Source organism: Podarcis raffonei, chromosome 18, assembly GCF_027172205.1.
Source record: "Podarcis raffonei isolate rPodRaf1 chromosome 18, rPodRaf1.pri, whole genome shotgun sequence".
Classification (NCBI taxonomy): Eukaryota; Metazoa; Chordata; class Lepidosauria; order Squamata; family Lacertidae; genus Podarcis; species Podarcis raffonei.
Genome location: NC_070619.1, coordinates 11,436,804 through 11,458,887, shown reverse-complemented (window position 1 = coordinate 11,458,887; position 22,084 = coordinate 11,436,804). Strand labels below are relative to the sequence as shown.

The 22,084-nt window shown below is 50.0% G+C and overlaps 1 protein-coding gene across 1 annotated transcript in view; it reads left to right on the top strand.

The window, feature by feature from the left end:
* The first annotated feature begins 5,008 nt into the window (after positions 1-5,008).
* ONECUT3 (one cut homeobox 3) overlaps positions 5,009-22,084 on the top strand; it is a 55,921-nt gene continuing 38,845 nt past the window's right edge. Inside the window, exon 1 of the mRNA XM_053372564.1 lies at positions 5,009-6,144. Within this exon, the coding sequence (XP_053228539.1) occupies positions 5,067-6,144 (1,078 nt within the window). The 5' untranslated portion in view covers positions 5,009-5,066. The remainder of the gene's footprint in view (positions 6,145-22,084) is intronic.

Below are 22,084 nucleotides of genomic sequence, written 5' to 3'. Positions count from 1 at the left end.
TGTTGTGCGGATGCCTGATTAACGCCTTCCAAAGCAACTACTCCATTCCGAACTTAAAAATGGAAAGCGTAATGCTGGTGGTCAACAAAAGAGGTTCAAAGACTTTCTCAAGGCAAATCTTAAAAAATGTAGTATGAAGACTGACAACTGGGAAACACTGGCCTGAGAGCGCTCCAGCTGGAGAACAGCTTTTACCAAAGGTGTCCTGGGCTTTGAAGACACTCGAACTCAGGACTCAAGGGAGAAACGTGCTAAGAGGAAGGCATGCTTGGCAAACCCTCACCGGGATCAACTCCTGCCTGGAAACCTATGTCCCCACTGTGGAAGGATGTGTGGATCCAGAATTGGCCTCCACAGACACTTATGGACTCACTGCTAAAACCGTGTTTATGGAAGACAGTCTTACTTAGCTATGAGTGATCGCCAAAGAAGGAGCAGAAGAAGACCCCATCTTAGACCAAAGGTCAGATGCTTCAGGACCTGGGACAGCTCCCAGAGGGTTCCCTGGTGGATTCTCCCAGGGCTAGATCATAAAATGAGTTCTTATATCCCCAAGGAGAGCATAGTGCTGAACCACGGCTAATCAATAGTGACAGTCCAGTCAAGGGAGGGTGGGACAAAGAAAGCCCCCCCTGCTTTAACACACCATTTACTCACAGCTGCCCACACCCGTCCTTTCCCAGGTGAGATGCTTCCCTCCTGAAAGAGCCTGAAAAGTCCACAGGTGGAACAAGCAAAAGGGAAACTGATCTGATTGTTTGTGAGGTCAGTGTCCAACCCCTGCTGTGCTTGTATCAACGAAGGGCAGGTTAGGACTATATTCATTTATTATTGGGCAAAATCTAGTGTTGGCTCTACACAGAGTGGACTCATTAAAAAGAACAGACCTGGGTCACGTAGCTCCATTAATTTCAGTGCGGCTACTTTGAGTAGAAGGGACGCATTTGGCACTGTGGGTTAAACCACAGAGCCTAGAACTTGCCGATCGGAAGGTCGGCAGTTTGAATCCCCGCAATGACGGGGTGAGCTCCCGTTGCCCGGTCCCTGCTCCTGCCAACCTAGCAGTTCAAAAGCACATCAAAGTGCAAGTAAAGAAATAGCTACCGCTCCAGCAGAAGGTAAATGGCGCTGCTCTGATTCACCAGAAGCAGCTTAGTTCTGCTGGCCACATGACCCGGAAGCTGTACGCCGGCTCTCTTGGCCAGTAAAGCGAGATGAGCGCCGCAACCCCAGAGTCGGCCACGACTGGACCTAATGGTCAGGGGTCCCTTTACCTTTACTTTGAGTAGAATGTAGCTGGAGACAACCCAAAAAGAACAGCCTTTATTCTTCCACTGCAAAGCTGAAGGAGAGTTTTTGGATGGGGAGGGGAAGGACCTGGGTGAGGAAGTTGAGGACCAGCCCTCCGGGTCCATCTATCTGGGCCCCAGAGCTGCCCCCAGGCCCTCTCCCCAGGGACACACCCCACACTCTGCTCACGAATGTGGTCCTTGAAGCACTTCTACTTGGTCCTCAGAGCTGTCGCCTGGCCACACCCCTTCTCACAAGCCACGCCCCTCAGTAACCTTGCTTGAAACCTGATAGGCCTGGAAACTGAGACCATGGAAAGCGGCAGTGAGGACAACACTGGGCTAGATGGACAGGCAGTATCTTCGGTTCCCGTTAAAGCAGGAACGTGAGGACTAGTGCGTTACTTTCTAGGGGGGGAGCGCCTTTGCTCAGTGGTAGAACCTAGCAAAGACAAACCTAGACAGCGTCTTAAAAAGCAGAGACATCACCTTGCCAACAAAGGTCCGTATAGTTCAAGCTCTGGTTTTCCCAGCAGTGATGTATGGAAGTGAGAGCTGGACCATAAAGAAGGCTGATCGCCGAAGAATGGATGCTTTTGAATTCTGGTGCTGGAGGAGACTCTTGAGAGTCCCATGGACTGCAAGAAGATCCAACCTCTCTATTCTGAAGGAAATCAGCCCTGAGTGCTCACGGGAAGGACAGATCCTGAAGCTGAGGCTCCAAGATTTTGGCCACCTCAGGAGAAGAGAAGACTCCCTGGAAAAGACCCCGATGTTGGGAAAGATGGAGGGCACAAGGAGAAGGGGACGACAGAGGACGAGATGGTGGGACAGTGTTCTCGAAGCTACCAGCACGAGTTTGAGCAAACTGCGGGAGGCAGTGGAAGACAGGAGGGCCTGGCGTGCTCTGGTCCAGGGGGTCACGAAGAGGCGGACACGACTAAACGACTCAACAACAACAACAGAACTTATTTGCATTCAGAAGACCCCCAAGTTCCATTTCCTATATCTCCCCCCCGGGGGGGAGGGGGCTGGGAGAGACGCCTGGTCTGAACCCCCGAAGAGCCGTTCCTAAACCCATCCTTAAACCCAGGACTATCTAGTTTAAGCTTCTGTTCTCGGTGTGGTCCGCCCTCCCCACGTAGGTTAAGGAGGCTGTCTCTGAGCATGGCTGGACCTGAGGCGTCAATGAAGACTCTTTGTGGAGGGGGGGCAGGCTGCTTAATCCGGGCCCATTAGGAAACGCTCCCCCCCCCAATACTTCCCACAGACCATCTGCGAAATCTTTTCTCTCTCCCTTCCCCCCGTGAGCTGAAGTGATCGATAAGGGCATAGCGCGGGGAGGGCGGCTGTGCTACAGAGGAGCGCAGGAGCCACTCCTGCGAGCCGCCCCCCCCCCACGCCGTCTCCAAGGGCCGGTGGTGTCGGTGGGGGTCTAGGAAGGAGAGAGGTCATCTTGGGACTGTGTGGGGCGCGTGGAGCGATCCCCACAAAGGTTAGGCAGATGAGAAGCCTCGGTTGCAGTAGGGAGGTGGGCAAGGCTAGCCTCCGGTGTGGACCCCCCTGCCACACGCGCGCCCGCGCACACACGCCAGAGCGCGCTCAGAGCCTTCCCCTGCGAGGATAGATAGACCAATAGAGCAGAAAAGCCCGTGATAGATGGAGGCAGAGATTAGGCGCGATGGAGTGTCGTGATGTATGGCTCGCTGATACAGTCGGGGGCGGAGGCGGACGGGGCCGAGGGGCGAAGAGGGCAGGCGGGGCACGGGGCGCTCGCTCAAGAGCTCAGCTAACCTGTCCCAAGAGACATAGCCTCAATACTCCTTCCTTCCTTCCTTCCTTCCTTCTTTTCTCCTTCCTTCCTTCCTGTTTTTTCCTCCCTCTTTCCACTGCTCCTCTTTCTTTCTTTCTTTCTTTCTTTCTTTCTTTCTTTCTTTCTTTCTTCCTTCCTTCGTCTCATTGCTTCTTATTTCATTCATTTTCTTTCTTTCCTCCAACCCTTCCCTGCTCCTTCCTTCCTTCCTTCCTTCCTTCCTTCCTTCCTTCCTTCCTTCCTATTTCCTTCCTTTCCTTTCCTCCAACCCTTCCCTGCTTTCTTTCTTTCTTTCTTTCTTTCTTTCTTTCTTTCTTTCTTTCTTTCTTTCTTTCTTTCTTTCTTTCCTTCCTTCCTTCCTTCCTTCCTTCCTTCCTTCCTCCTCTCTCTTTCCTTCCTTTGTTCCTTTTCCACCCCCGTCCCTCAAGCTCACCCTTCCTTCCTTTCCTCCAACCCTTTCCTTCCTTCCTTCTTCTCATTGCTTCCTGCTTCATTCATTCCTTTCCTTGAACCCTTCCCTGCTCCTTCCTTCCTTCCTTCCTTCCTTCCTTCCTTCCCTCTCTGTCTCTCCCTCCCTCCTTCCTTTTCCACCCCTCCCTCAATCTCACCCCTCTCTCCCTTCCTTCCTCCCTTTTTTCTTCCTTCCTTCCTTCCTTCCTTCCTCCCTTCCTTCCTTTTTCCTTCCTTCCTTTCCTCCAATCCTTTTCTTCCTTCCTTCCTTCTTCTCATTGCTTCCTGTTTCATTCATTTCTTTCCTTTCCTCCAACCCTTCCCTGCTCCTTCCTTCCTTCCTTCCTTCCTTCCTTCCTTCCTTTTCCAACCCCCTCCCTCAATCTCACCCCTCTCTCCCTTCCTTCCTTTTTCCTTCCTTCCTTTCCTCCAATCCTTTTCTTTCTTCCTTCCTTCCTTCCTTCCTTCCTTCCTTCCTCCCTCCCTTCCTTCCTTTTTCCTTCCTTCCTTTCCTCCAATCCTTTTCTTCCTTCCTTCCTTCTTCTCATTGCTTCCTTTCATTCATTTCTTTCCTTTCCTCCAACCCTTCCTTCCTTTCCCCACCCCTCCTCCCTCCCCCTCTCTCAATCTCACCCCTATCCCTCCCTCCCTCCCTCCCTCCTTCTCGCCTTTCCCTTCCCCACATTCACACTCTCCCCTCTCACCGCCCGCCCTACAACCCAGCTGAAACTCTCGCTCACCCTCCAGCCGCAATTGATTTTATATCGCTATTCTCCCTTACTCCCCGCTGCTGCTGCTGCTGCCATTCCCCTCCCCCCCCGCCCACCTCCCAGCACTCGCCTTTCCCTGTCTTGTGTGTGTGAGAGAGAGAGAAAGGGGGGAGAGGGAGAGAGAAAGAAGGGGGGGCACACACCCTTGTCGATGCCTTCTACAGACAGAGAGAGGCAGAAATCACATTCATAATAGGCACCAGAGAAGCCACACTGAGGCTGGCAGGTGGGCGCTCGTTAGGAGCACGCTGGGCAGGTTGTGTGTGTGTGTGTGTGTGTGTGCTTGGGGGTGGTGTCGGTGGAGAGGGGGGGGCGGACAGACCGTAGCTGGGCGCCGTGACGTCAAGGCGAGAGGGAGGCTGAGCCGAGGAGCAGAGCCGCGCGATTCGCAGCCACGGCGGACAGAAGAGGAGGAGAAAAGCGAGCGAGCGAGCCAGCGAGACCAGCCAGAGCCCAGCGACGAGAGGAAAGGAGCGCCCATCCCCGCAGCTTTGGGCAGGAGGGGGGGTGGGGACCCGCCGCCGCCGCCGCCGCGGCCCCTGAGCACCACCCGCTCCTCCGCCTGCGCGCGCGCCCAGAAGAGATCCGCATGGAGATCTCCTGAGATGGATCTGGATTAAGGCGGCGGGGGAGACAGGAGGAGGGAGGGAGGAGGAGGAGGAGGGAGGAGGCGGAGATCCAGGAGGGGGAGGGGGAGGAGGAGGAGGAGGAGGGATCGCCTGGCCGGGGGAGAGCGAGCGAGCGATGGAGTTGAGCCTCGACGGGCTCGGCACTCTCCACCAGGCCGGGGAGCTCTTGAGCCCCGCCGGGGCGCACGCCAGGCAGCCTCCGCCTCCTCCGCCTCCCCCTCCGCCTCCTCCCCCGTCGGCGCACCGCAACCTCGTCTCCTCGCACGGCCGGCCGGCCATGGTCTCCAGCATGGCCTCTATCCTCGACGGGGCGGGAGACTACCGGCCGGAGCACACCTTGGGCGGCCCTCTCCACCCGGCTATGAGCATGGCTTGCGAGTCGCCCTCGGGGATGAGCACCTACACGACTCTGACGCCTCTGCAGCACCTGCCGCCCATCTCCACCGTCTCCGAGAAGTTCCACCACCACCACCATCCTCACCACCACCCGCACCACCACCCGCACCACCCGCCGCACCACCAACGGCTCTCCGGGAGCGTCGGCGGCAGCTTCACCCTAATGCGCGAGGAGCGCAGCTTGGCCGCTTCCATGGGGAACTTGTACGGCCACTACCCGAAGGACATGCCGTCTATGGGGCAGGCGCTGTCGCCCCTCTCCAACGGCCTGAGCCTACACAACGGGCAGCAGTCGCTGGCCCCCTACGGCCCCGGCGCCCACCTGGCCGGAGACAAGTTACTTTCGCCCAACGGCTTCGACCCTCACATGCTATCCAGGAGCGAGGAACACCTGGCGCGGGGTCTAGGCGCTCCGGGCTCCGGCATGATGTCCTCTCTCAACGGCATGCACCCCCACGGAGGACACCCCCACGGGCAAGCCAACGGCGCCCTGCTGGGCGAGCGGGAGAGGCAAGGCTCGTCCGCGTCGGGCTCGCAAGGCGGCGGCTCCGGCCAGGTGGAAGAAATCAACACCAAGGAAGTGGCGCAGCGGATCACGGCCGAGCTGAAGCGCTACAGCATCCCGCAGGCCATCTTCGCCCAGCGGATCCTATGTCGCTCGCAGGGCACGCTCTCCGACCTCTTGAGGAACCCCAAGCCGTGGAGTAAGCTGAAGTCCGGGCGGGAGACCTTCCGACGGATGTGGAAATGGTTGCAGGAACCGGAGTTCCAGAGGATGTCTGCCTTGAGGCTGGCGGGTAGGTGGCTTCGCGTTAGGGACTAGAAACTTGGGGGGCTGCGTGGTGGGGTCCGGAGAGGGGTGCGGGGCGGGAGCCAAACAGCTGTGAATTTCACAGGCGCGCACACATACACACACTTGGCCGCCTGGACTCTCCCCTTTGACGCGCGCCTCTCTGGAAGAGGGAACACGGTCGTCTGAACGCCCGCGGGGAATGTCATAGGCGGGTGGGGGTGAGAGAGAAAGAATGGAAGGGAAGGGGGGGTCTAGGGGAAGAAGCAGAGGAATCGTTGGGGAGCGGGAGGGGTGTGCTTGTGAAAGGAATGAGACAGGAACTCCCGCCCCTAAAAGAAAAGTGTGATTTACAGGTGCGTGTACGCTGATTCGCGGCCCCGAGCCTCAGGGAAAGTGGCTGGCGTGCGTGAGGATCAGCTCCGGCGGAGATGACACCCCCTCCTCATCCCCTCTTGACGGCATAACTTTTTTTATCGCCTCAATTTGCTAGGGTATTGGGAGGGAAGGTCTGTTCACACGTTCCATCCCTGCCCGTCGCCGCGTGTCGAGAAAAGGAGCGGCGGCGTTCCAGGGAAAAGGTGGGGGGAGATGCGCAAGGCCGGTCGATGTTTATTCAGTCTTGCGCTCCCCACCCCCGGTTTTCTGCACAATATACATTGGGGCCTGTTCCTCTCTCCTTTCTATCTATGAATCGTCCTGATCGCTGGCTGCAGGGAGCATCTGGGGACAATCGCAGAGCCCTAGGGTCTCTGCCTACTCAGGAGTAAGCCCGCTTGGGTTGAATGGGCCTTACTCCCGGGGCAAGAGAGCGAGGGAGCTTCTTTTGTTCATCCCTGCTCAGAACAGACCCGTTGAAATTGAAAGGGCACGACCAATTTAGGCGCGCTCATTTCAACTCCTCTGCTCTGATTCAGCTACCCTGAATATTTTACCCCGGAATTGATGGTGAATATAATGCCTGGTGTGAGCCACGTGTTTAACACACAGGCACAGCGTTCCGACGTGCGCAAGAGCAGAATCCGGGTGCTAGCTAAGGCATGAGCGAAGCGTGATCCGTTTTCTACTTCGGTTAGACACACACACAGAGAGAGAGACACGCGTCGGTCCATCCATCTATCCAAACGTTTTAGGACACTGGGCCGCCTCCGTCCTACCTCACCGGGTTGTCGTTGACGATTAAATGAGGCGGGAGAGAGAGCCACGTAGGCCACTTTTGAGAGCAAAAGTCCTGCTCAGAAGGAAACCCATTGAAACGAACCAAGGCCTAAACTAGGCACGTCTATCCGTGTCCATTAGTCTACCCTGAGCAGTGCGTAACCGTTGAAGGCAAAACCTATTAAAACGCATGGGGTCCACTGGTCTCAGTGAGTCTGTGAGCAGGGCCGAGCGCTTTATGGCGCACCAGGCGCGCGCGCGATCCGCTTTGCAACGAGGATCTCATCCTGCGATGCCCACAGACGGGTGGGGGAATAGGCAGTTTCAGAATCCAGAGGGATCAAGGAGGAAAAAGAGTGAAAGCGGGGCGAGAGAGGACGCGCGGGTCTCTGACTGCAAGGAACTTGCAAAGTCTAAAATCCGCAATTGCCTCAGGGATAGAATACAGTTGAATGCGCTTATTTGCACTGTGATTCGCTATATATGTGTATGAATGGGGCTTGCTGCTGAAGGGCATGTAATAATAATAATAATAATTTAAAAAATCTGAAGGCAGCCCTGTATCGAAAAGCTTTTAATGCTTGATATTTTACTATATTTTTATATGTGCTGTAAGCCGCCTAGAGTGGCTGGGTATAATAATACTGTAGTAGTAATAATAATAATAATAATAATAATAATAATAATGCCCATCTGACTAATTGCCCCAGCCACTCTGGGCTGCTCCCAACAGAATATTAAAAAACATAATTAATATTAATATTAATAATGCTCAAATGAGTGAACACGCTTCACCTACAGAGAGGGAATTCTCCTCCGCCTTACTCATTCTCTCATTCTCTCCTTCCCCTTATCCATCTGAACGTTTATTCTATCTGTCCATCCCTCGCCAGCCGAAAGCTAGCTTTTAAAGAGATGGATCCTTTAACTGGCCCTATTAATTAATAAATGAATCCCGAAACGGAATCCTCCTTGCTCACCCGTAGCAGCTTCCTGTCTGGTTGTACACTTGTCAATTGCGCGCGCGTGGACAGATTATACGCGGTCTTGACAACTTGGCAACTGCGTTTTATTCACAGCAGATTTTCGCTGATCAACGGGTATAAAGAGGAACGTGGGCGTGTGTGGTGTCTTTAAAATGCCGTTTCGTTTTAAACGATTTTAATATTTTTATTATATATATATACACTTTATAGGGTCTACTCTGAGCAGGGTACAACGCTAGATATTATTATTTGTGTTCCTTACAGCTCCTTCACCATTATGTATAGTAAGGAACGCAAATAATAATATCTAGTCTTGCGCCCTGCTCAGAGTAGACCCTAAGGGACACGAATAACGAATGTCAACTCCAACTAAATTACACTAAAAGGAGGACCTCTTGAAATCGATAGGCCTAAAATCTTTTCGGCCGTGCATTTCAGCTTGAGCCAACCCATAGGCAATTTTTCTGGATGGAGTATGCAGAAATTGCGAAACTTGCTGGAAGAAATAAGAAACCGAGACTTTTAAAAATCAGAATGGGGGAAAATTTAGTAGCTGGCTGAAGATGCATTGTAGACAACTTAAAACATTAGCAGGATCGACATAAATATGTCCAGTAAGAAATAATGAAAAGGGAATACGAAGGGGAAATTAGTAAGTAGGCTTGAATTGGATTAATAATAATAATAATAATAATAATAATAATAATAATAATATTTGTATGCCACCCATCTGATATAAACCAAGTAACCGCAGAAAGGAGGGTAGGAAAGTCGAGGGAAATGCAGACTGATTATGTAAAGATTTGGGGAGTGTTTTTAAAAATGAGAAAATGAAAAATTAAATTAAAAAAGAGACAATTTTGACACCCCTTCCCTTTGATAACTGCGGCCTGGGGCAGAGCAAACCCATTGAAACGGAGGGAGAAGAGGAAGTCAGTCAAGTCAATGGGTCTACCGGCTACTCTGAGCAGAATTCAGCCAAATCATTTCAGCCCAGAGTAGCCGCTACTCATGTGCTTAATAACAAGAGGGTCTCTGGAGCGGCAAGGAAAATAATGGGCCTTTCTAATAAAAAGCGAGGGTTTTAAAAATAAATGCATGGGTGGATTAAATGTCGAGCACTTTGCGGATTCTGGAATCATGTTTTAAAACGAACAAGGAACCAAACATTGAGGAATAGATTGATAGCTTCGAAGATGGAGATGGCGGAATATACATCTTCATATCTGTGGTTAGATAGGCGAGACGAATCGGTGCCCTAAGGAACGCTTAGCAATAGGCGTGGAGAGGCGAGGGAGAATTTAAGGGCCTTGAAAGGTTTGCCAGTGAGCCCAGAGGTGAGGGATACCCCTGCCTGGAGGGCTACTTCTGTACCCCACCCCCGTGTGAAATTTCCACCCGTGACTTCAGTGAAAATAAATGGCTGGTTTGGGCGCACAGTCAGCCCCAGAAACCCATTATTTCCCCCCAGTTTCCTGTTTCCAACGCTGGTCAGATGCATTCTTCCGACCAGGGAAGGTCTAGGGGGACAGCCATAGTTTGATTGATTGATTGATTGATTGATGGTACTCCTCAAAACCTACCATGGCATCGCCAGTGAACACTGTCGCGTGTGCGCCAGTTTGGACACGGTGGCCCCTTCCACTGACAGGCCTGAAGAATACAATAAGGGTTCTGCCGGATCAGGCCAGTGACATCCAGTGGCCAGCCCAGATTGTTGTTGTTTAGTCGTTTAATGGTGTCCGACTCTTCGTGACCCCCTGGACCAGAGCACGCCAGGCCCTCCTGTCTTCCACTGTCTCCCGCAGTTTGGTCAAACTCATGCTGGTAGCTTCGAAAACACTGTCCCGCCATCTCTTCCCCTGTCGTCCCCTTCTCCTTGTGCCCTCCATCTTTCCCAGCATCAGGGTCTTTTCCAGGGAGTCTTCTCTTCTCCTGAGGTGGCCAAAGTCTTGGAGCCTCAGCTTCAGGATCTGTCCTTCCAGTGAGCACTCAGGGCTGATTTCCTTCCGAATTTCTTCCTTCCGGAGAGGTTGGATCTTCTTGCAGTCCATGGGACTCTCTCCTCCAGCACCAGAATTCAAAAGCATCCATTCTTTGGCGATCAGCCTTCTTGATGGTCCAGCTCTCACTTCCATACATCACTACTGGGAAAACCAGAGCTTGAACTAGACGGACCTTTGTTGGCAAGGTGATGTCTCTGCTTTTTAAACGCTGCTGCTTCCTTAACCCCTCGAGTTTGCCTAGCCCCCTTTCCCAGTGCTCCGCAGAATCTTGTGGCCGCGAGTCCCGCGGGCCCAGCCTCTTCCCCGGGTGAAGGACGCTCTCATCGGGCCTGAGCCGGAAGGAGATGTCGGTCGCAAGGGGAGCATTCAAAGCGCTTGGGACCCGGCCCGCCCCCTTTCTCTTACCCATATTTCTGCTGCTTTTAATCCTCCTTTTCCCAGTCCATATTTCATTATTTCCTTCCACCCAACCCTCGATTTCTCTTCTCCTCCCTCCCTCCTTTCTCAGTCTCTCCTTCCTCGACCTCCCTCCCTCCGTCTCTTCCTAAACTCATATGCATATATGATGGAGCCATTTTTATTATCCCAACCCCCAATTCCCAAGGCTTGGATGTTGCTGAATAGGTCAAAATCAGCTGATCTCAGTGACCTCTTCCCCCCCATCGCCGCTCGACCCCCTCCTTTGCCCCCCCCTCTCCCTCGCAGGCGGATCGATAGTATAGCTCCTTCATTTTACAAATGGCGGCGAGGATCAATTATCTATAACCGAGGCAAGGCGGCTCAGATAGGGAGAGAGAGAGCCAGCCGAGTAAACAGACCCTTTTGTGGGCGAAGGGTTCTGTTTCCTGTCCCATCCGGCTTAATTCGGATTCGGAGAGGGCTCTGTGTGAATGGAATCGCGCGCAAAAACGCACACACACAAACAACACAACCCTTCAAGGCTTTCGGATGAGGACTATACGAAAATATTGTCAGCCAGACCTTACTAACGCTCTGCTTTCGGGAAAGCTCGGCACACCGGAGCGACTCCGTTTACACGGAGCTTGATCCTACTACGCACAATCCGGTGTTTGTTTTAATTTAAAATAGCATGGGTGAGCGCGGGGAGAAGGGAAATTACTTCATTTGCTGACTGTTATTTACCCAGTGGAATTGGGAGGCGCCCAAACAGACCAAAGTCCAACCCCCCCAACCCACGTTGCCAACTGGTGTATCTGGAAAGCACGCAAAACGAATAGCCCCCAGTCTCTCTCTGTTTTATTTCCCCTGGAATCTAGTGTTCACAGATAGACTGCCGTGGAAGAGGGAGGTTCCATCTTTTTCGCCTTTGCTTTCTCCTCCGTGACTTTGTATAAAACAATAATTCGTTGCGAAGATTTTCTCCTTTTCACTAGACAATAATGTTGATCCTTATAATTTATAAGCTTGGAGACTCAGTTTCAATCACTGAGCAGAAACCAGGACAGGGCCCTGTTTCGATGTATTCCCCTTCATCAGCTAATTTTTAAGTTTGAAGTTTGTAAGTTTGAGGACTTCTGGATACATATATCCTGTTATTCTCTACGTTACTCAAGGATAACAACTGAAAATGATCAATATTAATAATAATTGCATGTGTTGAATCAAATTAAAAGTTCTAAGGCAGCATAGGTAAAGGGACTCCTGACCGTTAGGTCCAGTCGTGGCCGACTCTGGGGTTGCGGCGCTCATCTCGCTTTATTGGCTGAGGGAGCCGGCGTACAGCTTCCGGGTCATGTGGCCAGCAGGACTAAGCCGCTTCTGGCGAACCAGAGCAGCGCACGGAAACGCCGTTTACCTTCCCGCCGGAGCAGTACCTATTTATCTACTTGCACTGGTGTGCTTTCGAACTGCTAGGTTGGCAGGAGCAGGGACTGAGCAACGGGAGCTCACCCCGTCATTGCGGGGATTCGAACCGCCGACCTTCTGATCGGCAAGTCCTAGGCTCTTTGGTTTAACCAACAGCACCCCCCGCGTCCCTCATCTAAGGCAGTATATAATCATATAATTCCTCACCTACGTGACAATGCCATCACCCAGTTTCTGACTTAGCCCCCCACAACTGTGCCTTTTAAAGCACATTTCAAAGATTTCTGGCCGCTGCAACTTACTGCCCCTTACAGATTTACCATTCCCAATGACCATTAGCAAAAACTACAGTTTCCAGGATTCCTCGAAGGAAAGGGAGACAATCCGAACGTGCTTCTGTGCCCACGCAGCCTAAGGGTAGTGTTATTGCAAACTTAGGTCCGTCGATTTCCATAGGCCTTCTCTGATTTCTGGGATTTATGTTGGGGGAGTGGAGAGTGCAGAACCAACTTGACTGCAACGCGACTGGTCAATTAATTAAGTATTTTTATTTATTTGCTTGATTGGGGAGGGGGCTGTATACATACACCCCTGCGCCCATGAATCGAAAACACACACATGCATATCCAAGAGACTGTTGCAGGTTGCGAGTCAAGTGTTGTCCAAGGTTGCAGTTAGGTGATAGACTATAATAATAATAATAATTTATTATTCGTACTCTGCCCATCTGGCTGGGTTTCCCCAGCCACTCTGGGCGGCTTCCACAGAGACCAAAAATGTCACACATTAAAATCCTCCCTGAACAGGGCTGCCTTATGATGTCTTCTGCATGTCAGGTAGTTGTTTATTGCTTTGACATCTGATGGGAGGGCGTTCCACAGGACGGGCGCCACCACCGAGAAGGCCCTCTGCCTGGTTCCCTGTAACCTCACTTCTTGCAGGGAGGTGAACCATTCGAAGACCCTCGGCGCTGGACCTCAGCGTCCGGGCTGGACGATGAGGGTGGAGATGCTCCTTCAGGTATACAGGGCCGTTTAGGGCTTTTAAGGTCAGCACCAACACTTTGAATTGTGCTCGGAAACGTCCTGGGAGCCAATGTAGGTCTTTCAGGACCAGTGTTATGTGGTCTCGGCGGCCGCTCCCAGTCCCCAGTCTGGCTGCCACATTCTGGATTAGTTGCAGTTTCAGGGTCACCTTCCAAGGTAGCTCCACGTAGAGCGCATTGCAGTAGTCTAAGCAGGAGATAACCAGAGCATGCACCACTCTGGCCAGACAGTCTGCGGGCAGGGAGGGTCTCATCCTGCGTACCAGATGGAGCTGCCCTGGATACAGAATTGACCTGCGCCTCCAGGGACAGCTGTGAGTCCAGAATGACTCCCAAGCTGCACACCTGGTCCTTCGGGGGCACAGTTACCCCATTCAGGACCAGGGGGTCCCCCACACCAGCCTGCCCCCTGTCCCCCCAAAACAGTACTTCTGTCTTGTCAGGATTCAACCTCAATGCAAAGACTGTGCCACTCCAGAAGTTGCGGAGGTGCTACAACTCCAACCTCTGGTCCCACTGGCTGAGTCTGTTGGGAGTTGGATAAAGCGCCATCTCCTGCAGGTGATTATCACAGAATCACAGGGTGGCAAGAGTTGGAAGGCACCACACCCTCCGATGGGCATCTAGTCCGACCCCCTCGCAAATGCAGAAATATTTTGCCCAGCGCGGAACTCGAACCCAGGCCCTGAAATGACGAAGAGGATTGGAGAATGCTGATGGGTTCTCCTGTCACCTATACATGAAGTTGAGGGCAGAATTTGAGATATAAGCAGTGGATTAGTGAGAGAATTAAACGACACTGGAGTTAAGATAGCGAAAATGTATTTTTATTTTCATTATGTATTTTGTGGTTTTATATATCTTGGTTTTATTCTGTGAACCGCCCTGAGACCCCACCAGGTGTTTAATATATATATTTTTAAGAGTATGATTTAGTTGGGAACACAATCATAATAATGATTTAGCATATTGCCTTTGAGACCTGAAAGATGACCCAAAAAGCTGACGATGAGTTGTTGGGTTTTTTAAAAAGCCATAGGATATTGAAATATAAACCAGAACGCCATTAAAACAATGAGCTAGTTGTTAAAACATTATAAACTCAGGAAGATAAAAACAGATCATAACCTCAGCAAAAATGCCACCTATGTAAAAAATTCCGCCGAGCTAAAATCTATAAAGACTGCTGCTAATGTATTGCAGCGCTGATGTAGTCAGTTGCTTTTTCCAAAATGTTTGTGTGCATGGGAGAGGGTTCAAGTATGATTCAGTTCAAGCAAACCACTTTGGAATCCCGTAGATTTTAAAGGAAGCCTTCTGGGATATAATAGGCCTACTCCCAGGTAAGCAAAAAAAGGGTTTTTATGGGCCATTAACTCCACTCAAGGGACACGGATGGCGCTGTGCGTTAAACCACAGAGCCTAGGGCTTGCCGATCAGAAGGTCGGCGGTTCGAATCTCCGCAATGGGGTGAGCTCCCGTTGCTCGGTCCCTGCTCCTGCCGACCTAGCAGTTCGAAAGCATGTCAAAGTGCAAGTAGATAAATAGGTACCACTCCAGTGGGAAGGTAAGCGGCGTTTCCGTGCACTGCTCTGGTTCGCCAGAAGTGGCTTAGTCCTGCTGGCCACACGATGCCTTATGAGGAACGGCTAAGGGAGCTGGGCATGTTTAGCCTGGAGAAGAGGAGGTTAAGGGGTGATATGATAGCCATGTTCAAATATATAAAAGGATGTCACATAGAGGAGGGAGAAAGGTTGTTTTCTGCTGCTCCAGAGAAGCGGACACGGAGCAATGGATCCAAACTGCAGGAAAGAAGATTCCACCTAAACATTAGGAAGAACTTCCTGACAGTAAGAGCTGTTTGACAGTGGAATTTGCTGCCAAGGAGTGTGGTGGAGTCTCCTGCTTTGGAGGTCTTTAAGCAGAGGCTTGACAACCATATGTCAGGAGTGCTCTGATGGTGTTTCCTGCTTGGCAGGGGGTTGGACTCGATGGCCCTTGTGGTCTCTTCCAACTCTATGATTCTATGATTCTATGATTCTATGATTCTATGACCCGGAAGCTGTACACCGGCTCCCTCGGCCAGTAAAGCGAGATGAGTGCCACAACCCCAGAGTTGGTCACGACTGGACCTAATAGTCAGGGGTCCCTTTACCTTTAACTCCACTCAAAGTGGACCCATTGAAATGAGCAGACCTCAGTTAGCCATGTCAGCGAATGCTGGATGCAACCCGCAGTACCTAACTTGACCAAAGACCCATTGGAGTGAATGGGCAGCGCTAATTGAGCTCCATTGATTTCAAAGGAGGGAAACAGGAAGCAGCCTGGGAGTCATTGTGGACTCCCAGCTGTCCATGGAGGCGCAGGTCAGTTCTGTGTCCAGGGCAGCTCCATCTGGTACGCAGGATGAGACCCTCCCTGCCCACAGACTGTCTCAATAGAGTGGTGCATGCTCTGGTTATCTCCCGCTTGGACTTCTGCCATGCGCTCTCTGTGGGGCTACCTTTGAAGGTGACCCGGAAACTGCAACTAATCTAGAATGCGGCAGCTCGACTGAGGACTGGGAGTGGAGACCACATAACACTGGTCCTGAAAGACCTACATTGGCTCCCAGGACATTTCCAAGCACAATTCAAAGGGTTGGTGCTGACCTTGAAAGCCCTAAATGCCCCAGTATATCTGAAGGAGCATCTCCACCCCCATCGTCCATCCTGGACACTGAGGTCCAGCTCCGAGGGCCTTCTGGCGGTTCCCTCCTTGAGAGAAGTGAGGTTACAGGGAACTAGGCAGAGGGCCTTCTCAGTAGTGGTGCCCTCCCATCAGATGTCAAGGAAATAAACAACTATCTGACTTTTAGAAGACATCTGAAGGCAGCCCTGATTAGTGACGTTTTTAATCATGTTTTTAATATTCTGTTGGGAGTTGCCCAGAGTGGCTGGGGAAACCCAGCCAGATGGACGGCGTATAAATAATAAATGGAACTGGGATTCAAACCCAAGAGCCTGACATTAAGGGTCTCGTGCTCTACCAACTGATATGTTTTGATATATATTGCTTTTGTGTCCCATCTCTCCAATGAAGAGTTTTGGAGAGCTGGACATTTGATGACACTTGAGCTAGTCTGAATATACTTTGTTTGTTTGTTTGTTTGTTTGTTTGTTTGTTTGTTTGTTTGATAGACCATCCTTCATCTTAAGATCTCAGGGCGGCTCACAGAACAAAATACAGGATGAAAAACAAGTGAATAAGTAAAACAAAACAGCAAAAATCAACTCCCCTTTACAAAGGTTGTCGCCTCAGCCTGATTTGAACGCTATCGGTCTTATCTCTCCCATCCTTGGAATAACAATAATATTATTGGAAATTGATCAATGAGCACCGCACCCCCAGAGTCGGCCACGACTGGACTTAATGGTCAGGGGTCCCTTTACCTTTACCTAATATTATTGCAAGAGGAAGCTGCTTACAGCAGAGGAGGAGGTGTTATTAGACAAATTTAGAGGGTCAGGTGGCTATCAGCACCATGTTTGCAGACGGTTTTCTTCCAAATAACAATTGCTGAGAACGGCGATGAAGAAATCTGATTGCTAGACTTGAGGAAAATAGGCTTTTCATCTGGTCCAGCAAAGTTGCAGGTCCTTAAAGAATTTCAGAGGAGGACTTCTCCCAGCAAAACGTCACACCTACGGAAACCTGAATCTTGACGCATGTGTGTATGTCCCTTTCTAGTGATAGACGTGGACAGTGGAGTCCTATACGCATTATTATTATTATTATTATTATTATTATTATTATTATTATTATTATTATTATTAGACCGCCCTATACCTGCAGGTCTCTGGGCGGTTCACAAGACAATACAGAATACATAACCAAAACGAAAAAAACCAACCCAATAACGCCATGTCTACTCAGAAGTAACCCTTCTTGAGTCCAATGGGACTCCCAGGGAGGTGTGCCTAGGATTGCATCAAAATCAAAGCAGCCTTTTAAAGGATTCCTTGGAGCAAGGTTCCTAAGACTTTGGAGACCAACCTTTTGAGATGCGTTCCTTTCTGACAGGAGAACTGTGAATTGTGTGGTTTTGGTCAGAAGGTGGATTGCAGAGAGGAACATTTAATGGCAATGCCATTATTCCAATCTCTTACTTGCACCAAGAGTATCTCCTTACACCTAGTGTGGAGACCCCTAGACGCACTGGAGCCCACAGTCTCTCCAACCAATGTGTCTACAAGATGCTTCTGTCTACGTAGATTTTCAAAGTAAGACAATTACAGGCTCAATCCAGACCTTCCAAGTGTCCCCATTTCCCGGGAACTGTCCCAAATTTACAGAAGACATCTGGTTTCTGATTCCCAGAATTTCCCGCTTTTCCTTAGGACGTCCCTATTTTCACTGGAGAAATGTTGGAGGGTATAGAGTTATGCAACCAAGCCAAGGAGATAAGTAACTAGACCATGGGTAGGCAAACTAAGGCCTGGGGGCCGGATCCGACCCAATAGCCTTCTAAATCCGGTCCACGGATGGTCCTGGAATCAGCATGTTTTTACACGAGTGTCCTTTTATTTAAAACGCATCTCTGGGTTATTTGTGGGGCATAGGAATTCGTTCTCCTTTTTTTCAAAATATAGTCTGGCCCCCCACAAGGTCTGAGGGACAGTGGACCGGCCCCCTGCTGAAAAAGTTTGCTGACCCCTGATTACTAGACCTTTAGAAGACATGTGAACGCAGTCCTGGATAGGGAAGTTTTTTAAATGTTTTGTTACGTTTTTACATAAGTTGGAAGCCGCCCAGAGTGGCTGGGGCAACGCAGTCAGATGGGCATGGTATTATTAATTAATATAATATAATATAATATAATATAATATAATATAATATAATATAATATAATAATAAAATGATAATAAATAAAAACAGTTCTGGAATAGGATGTCCCTATTTTCGTCAGAGAAATGTCAGAGGGTGTGTTCTGCTCTTTCAGATTTTACTTGTGCAGCAGGGATGAAGGGAGCCAGTGACACCACCACCCCGCCCCAGCCGAAACCCCCAACCCTATCATCCTGAACCTTCCCCATGGGGGCCGCTGGGAATCCTGAGAAATCCCAAAGGCCATCTGGGTCCTCCATAGGTGTAAAGCCTATAAGATGGAGATGATGTTAAGAAGTCTGGAGTTCTATCGGGGAAAGGAGACCCAGGCAGAACGGGGACTCATTCAGAGATGTTCGGTGGTGGGGCAACCTCTCTTTGAGCGCCGCAATGGGGGCGTGGCTGAGGGATCGCGTCCCCAACCCTCCAGGGGCGAAGGCACGTGGCGCTGCGGCTTCCGGTTCAGCCTCCAGAGGAGAAGCTTGGAGAGCAGGAACTCTTGCAGGGGTGCCTCTTGTAGGACTCCCAGGAGATTCAGAATGACCAAGTCTGCGCTCCAAGGGAGCCAGTTTCCGTCCGAAGCTCCCGCCCCCTCTCCCCGCAAACCGGTTCCAAACCGGTTTCTGTCGCCCTCAGCGCTTGGAGCCGAAGAACACACACTCTCCTTTAAAATAAATAAGTAAAAATAAAGTCCAAAGGGATTTGCCAAAAGCCATTTACACCTCCTCCTAATGAGCGTCTTGGGCACAGTCCACTTCCCACCGTGTGCCAATGGCAGCGGTCCAACCCGGAGGTTCTTCCAATCCACGAGGCGTAGATCTTCAGAGGCCTCTCTCAGCAGCCCTGGCGGGGTTCAGAAGGACACGGGTTTCCAGAGGCGCTGTTCGCACGTGGCGAGGTACACGTGTCGCCCTTGCGCGAAAGTCATCCCCGGTCAAGGGGTGGGTGGGGAGGTTATACTCAGCGAGCCAGCCGTCCTCACTGATAATTCCACATAATTTTAAAGATTTACAAAACAATGGAAAGTGTGTGTTGGTGCGTGAGAGCGCGCGCGCTGGGAAACCCAGCCAGTTCGGCGGGGTATAAATAATATTATTATTATTATTATTATTATTATTATTATTATTATTATTATTAACAGATCCAGTTGGTTTCAAGTTGTCTGCCACGGATCCGAGCAGGACAGAAACAGAAATTATTCTTTTTATACTCTCTCACAAACACCGTATGCCGATATTTAATATGCATATAACCAACAAAACAGACATTATCCAGTAAAAAGGGTATTTTTAAACTGCCATCTACTGGGGGCGGGGCGTGGATTTAGCTCACGCCAAACCCTTCAGAATTGTGAAACGAATTAGGAATTAAAGGCTTGATTTTGGCTAGATTAATAAAGGTTTAACGTTACCTCGCGTACCCTATTTACCATAATGCAGGATCTGTTTTTCTTAAAATGTTGTTTATAAAATTGTAGTGCACATTTCGCTGCACACTAGGATAGTCACAAATATATTTTATTTATGATGATGATGATTATTTCTTCTTCCCTTCATTCTTGCTGTACGTGTAAAATCTGAAAGAGTAGAATATACCCTCTAACATTTCTCCGATGAAAATAGGGACATCCTATTCCAGAACTGTTGATGCTGTATTATTATTATTATTATTATTATTATTATTATTATTATTAACACCCTGCCCATCTGACTGGGTTTCCCCAGCCACTCTGGGCGGCTTACACCATATATAAAAACAAAATAAAAACATCAAACATTAAAAAAATAATAATTGTGTCATATAGCTCCATAGTGACACCCCCCCAAAAAAATGTTTAGGGGTCCTCTCATTTTGGCTCAAGAAAATCACCATTTTATACTTCAAATCGGGGAAAAGAAATACAATAAATGGACAAAAGTACAATGATTCACAAAATGTTTAGGGTACCCCTGCGTACCCCAAGGGGGAAAAGCAAGGGTGATAAGGGGGCGGAGCCACACTCGTCGTAGACTTCAATAGGTCTACTTGTCAGGGATTGGCCAGATGAGGAGTGGTTGAGACCTTCACCCCAGGACGCTTCAGGGCAGGAGAGAGATGGAGATAGGATGGACCTAGAATGCTGGTGGTTTGAGACAAGGGGACGCCCCAGAAGAGGAAGCAAAAAGCTGGGAAATAAAGGAGGGGAGAAGCTAGCAGATGTCTTGTTTCTGACCAGAGAGGAGACAGAAGTGATAGAAACAGGAGACCCCATGTCGGTTGAAACCCGTCCTGCTCCTCCATCCAGGCGCTGCCTTCCTTTCTCAGAGCAGAAAGCCAGAGGCAGAAAGATTCATTCCCTTGGCAGCAGGAAGGGTCTGGCATGTGGGAAGTCATTGTCACGGGAGAGGGGTGCCCACCCAGGGGCAACAGTTCAAGTTTGAAGGAGCACAGACTCCGTGTATTCTGTTTGATCTTCTTCTTCTTCTTCTTCTTCTTCTTCTTCTTCTTCTTCTTCTTCTTCTCCTCCTCCTCCTCCTCCTCCTCCTCCTCCTCCTCCTCCTCCTCCTCCTTCTTTTTCTTCTTCTTCTCCTTCTCCTCCTCCTCCTCCTCCTTCTTCTTCTTCATTGGCGATCCCTCGTAGCCGAGTCAGATTGTCTCCCATAAACACGGTTTTAACAGAGAGTCCATAAGTGACTGTGGAGGCCAATTCTGTATCCACACGTCCTTCCACAGTGGGGACATAGGTTTCCACGCAGGAGTTGATCATGGCGAGGGTTTGCCAAACGTGCCTTCCTCTTGGCACGTTTCTCCCTTGCGTCCTGAGTTCGAGTGTCTCCAAAGCCCAGGACACCTTTGGGAAAGGCTGTTCTCCAACTGGAGCGCTCGCAGGCCAGTGTTTCCCAGTTGTCGGTGTTTATACTACATTTTTAAAGATTTGCCTTGAGACAGTCTTTGAACCTCTTTTGTTGACCACCAGCATTACGCTTTCCATTCTTAAGTTCGGAATAGAGGAGTTGCTTTGGAAGACGGTCATCAGGCATCCGCACAACATGACCAGTCCAACGAAGTTGATGTTGAAGAATCATCGCTTGGACACTGGAGATCTTTGCTTCTTCCAGTACACTGGCATTTGTTCGCCTGTCTTCCCAAGTGATGTGTTTGATGCCTTTAAAAGAACAGCCGCTCTCTCTGTGTGTCTGGGTTTACGCAGCAGTTACCTCCGTGAGCTGTGTGCTGGCTCCCTCTATTATTATGGCTGGATATATATACAACTTTTAAAATTACTATTCTGTATCCAGCATTTGTCGCAGCGTAAACCCAATGAAAGTAACCCCATTAATTTCAGCGGACCTACCCTGAGCTGTTTTTGGTAGGGTACAACCCATCCTAGTTAACAAATAGTTACATTGCTATCCAGTTAATTTGCAAATAGTTATTTTTTGTGCATGTGATATATTGTGTGTGTTTTACATATTTGATCCCCCCAATTTTTTATTAGTTTTTCAAATTATTACAAATCATACCGAATCACTTTAATTCAATACGATTTCTTAAAATCGGGTTTCCTGTTGCAAAAATATTTGACTTGCATCATGTGTCTCTGTGTGTGACACCTCTACACATAATGCACGTTTGTACAAACGATACGAGTGTATTTTCCCCTCAAAGGTTATCTTCCATACGATATGGAATAAGCGGATTGACTGAGCTTCTATCCTGGCTGCTTTTGAATCAGCGTCAAAAGCCTGTTCTGAATACTCGTATTTGGATCGGGCAATAGCAGGGGAGCGAAAGGCGTCAACAAGAGAGATGGAGGAAGGGAGGAAGAAGGAAGGAAGGAAGGAAGGAAGGAAGGAAGGAAGGAAGGAGAGAGAGAGCGCTGAATCTTTGGGCCCCAGTCCATCCATGATTTAGAAGCGATCCATATTGGTCTGAAGGGGGAATGGTTGACTTCAACAATGGTAGGATACTGTCCGCGTGCCTCTGCAGCAGGCGGGCGTCGTGGGGGGGAGGCCGTGGGAGGGGGCGAAGGCCGCGTGGGGGTGTGCCTGGAAGACGCAGAAAGCCCCTTTTTATTTT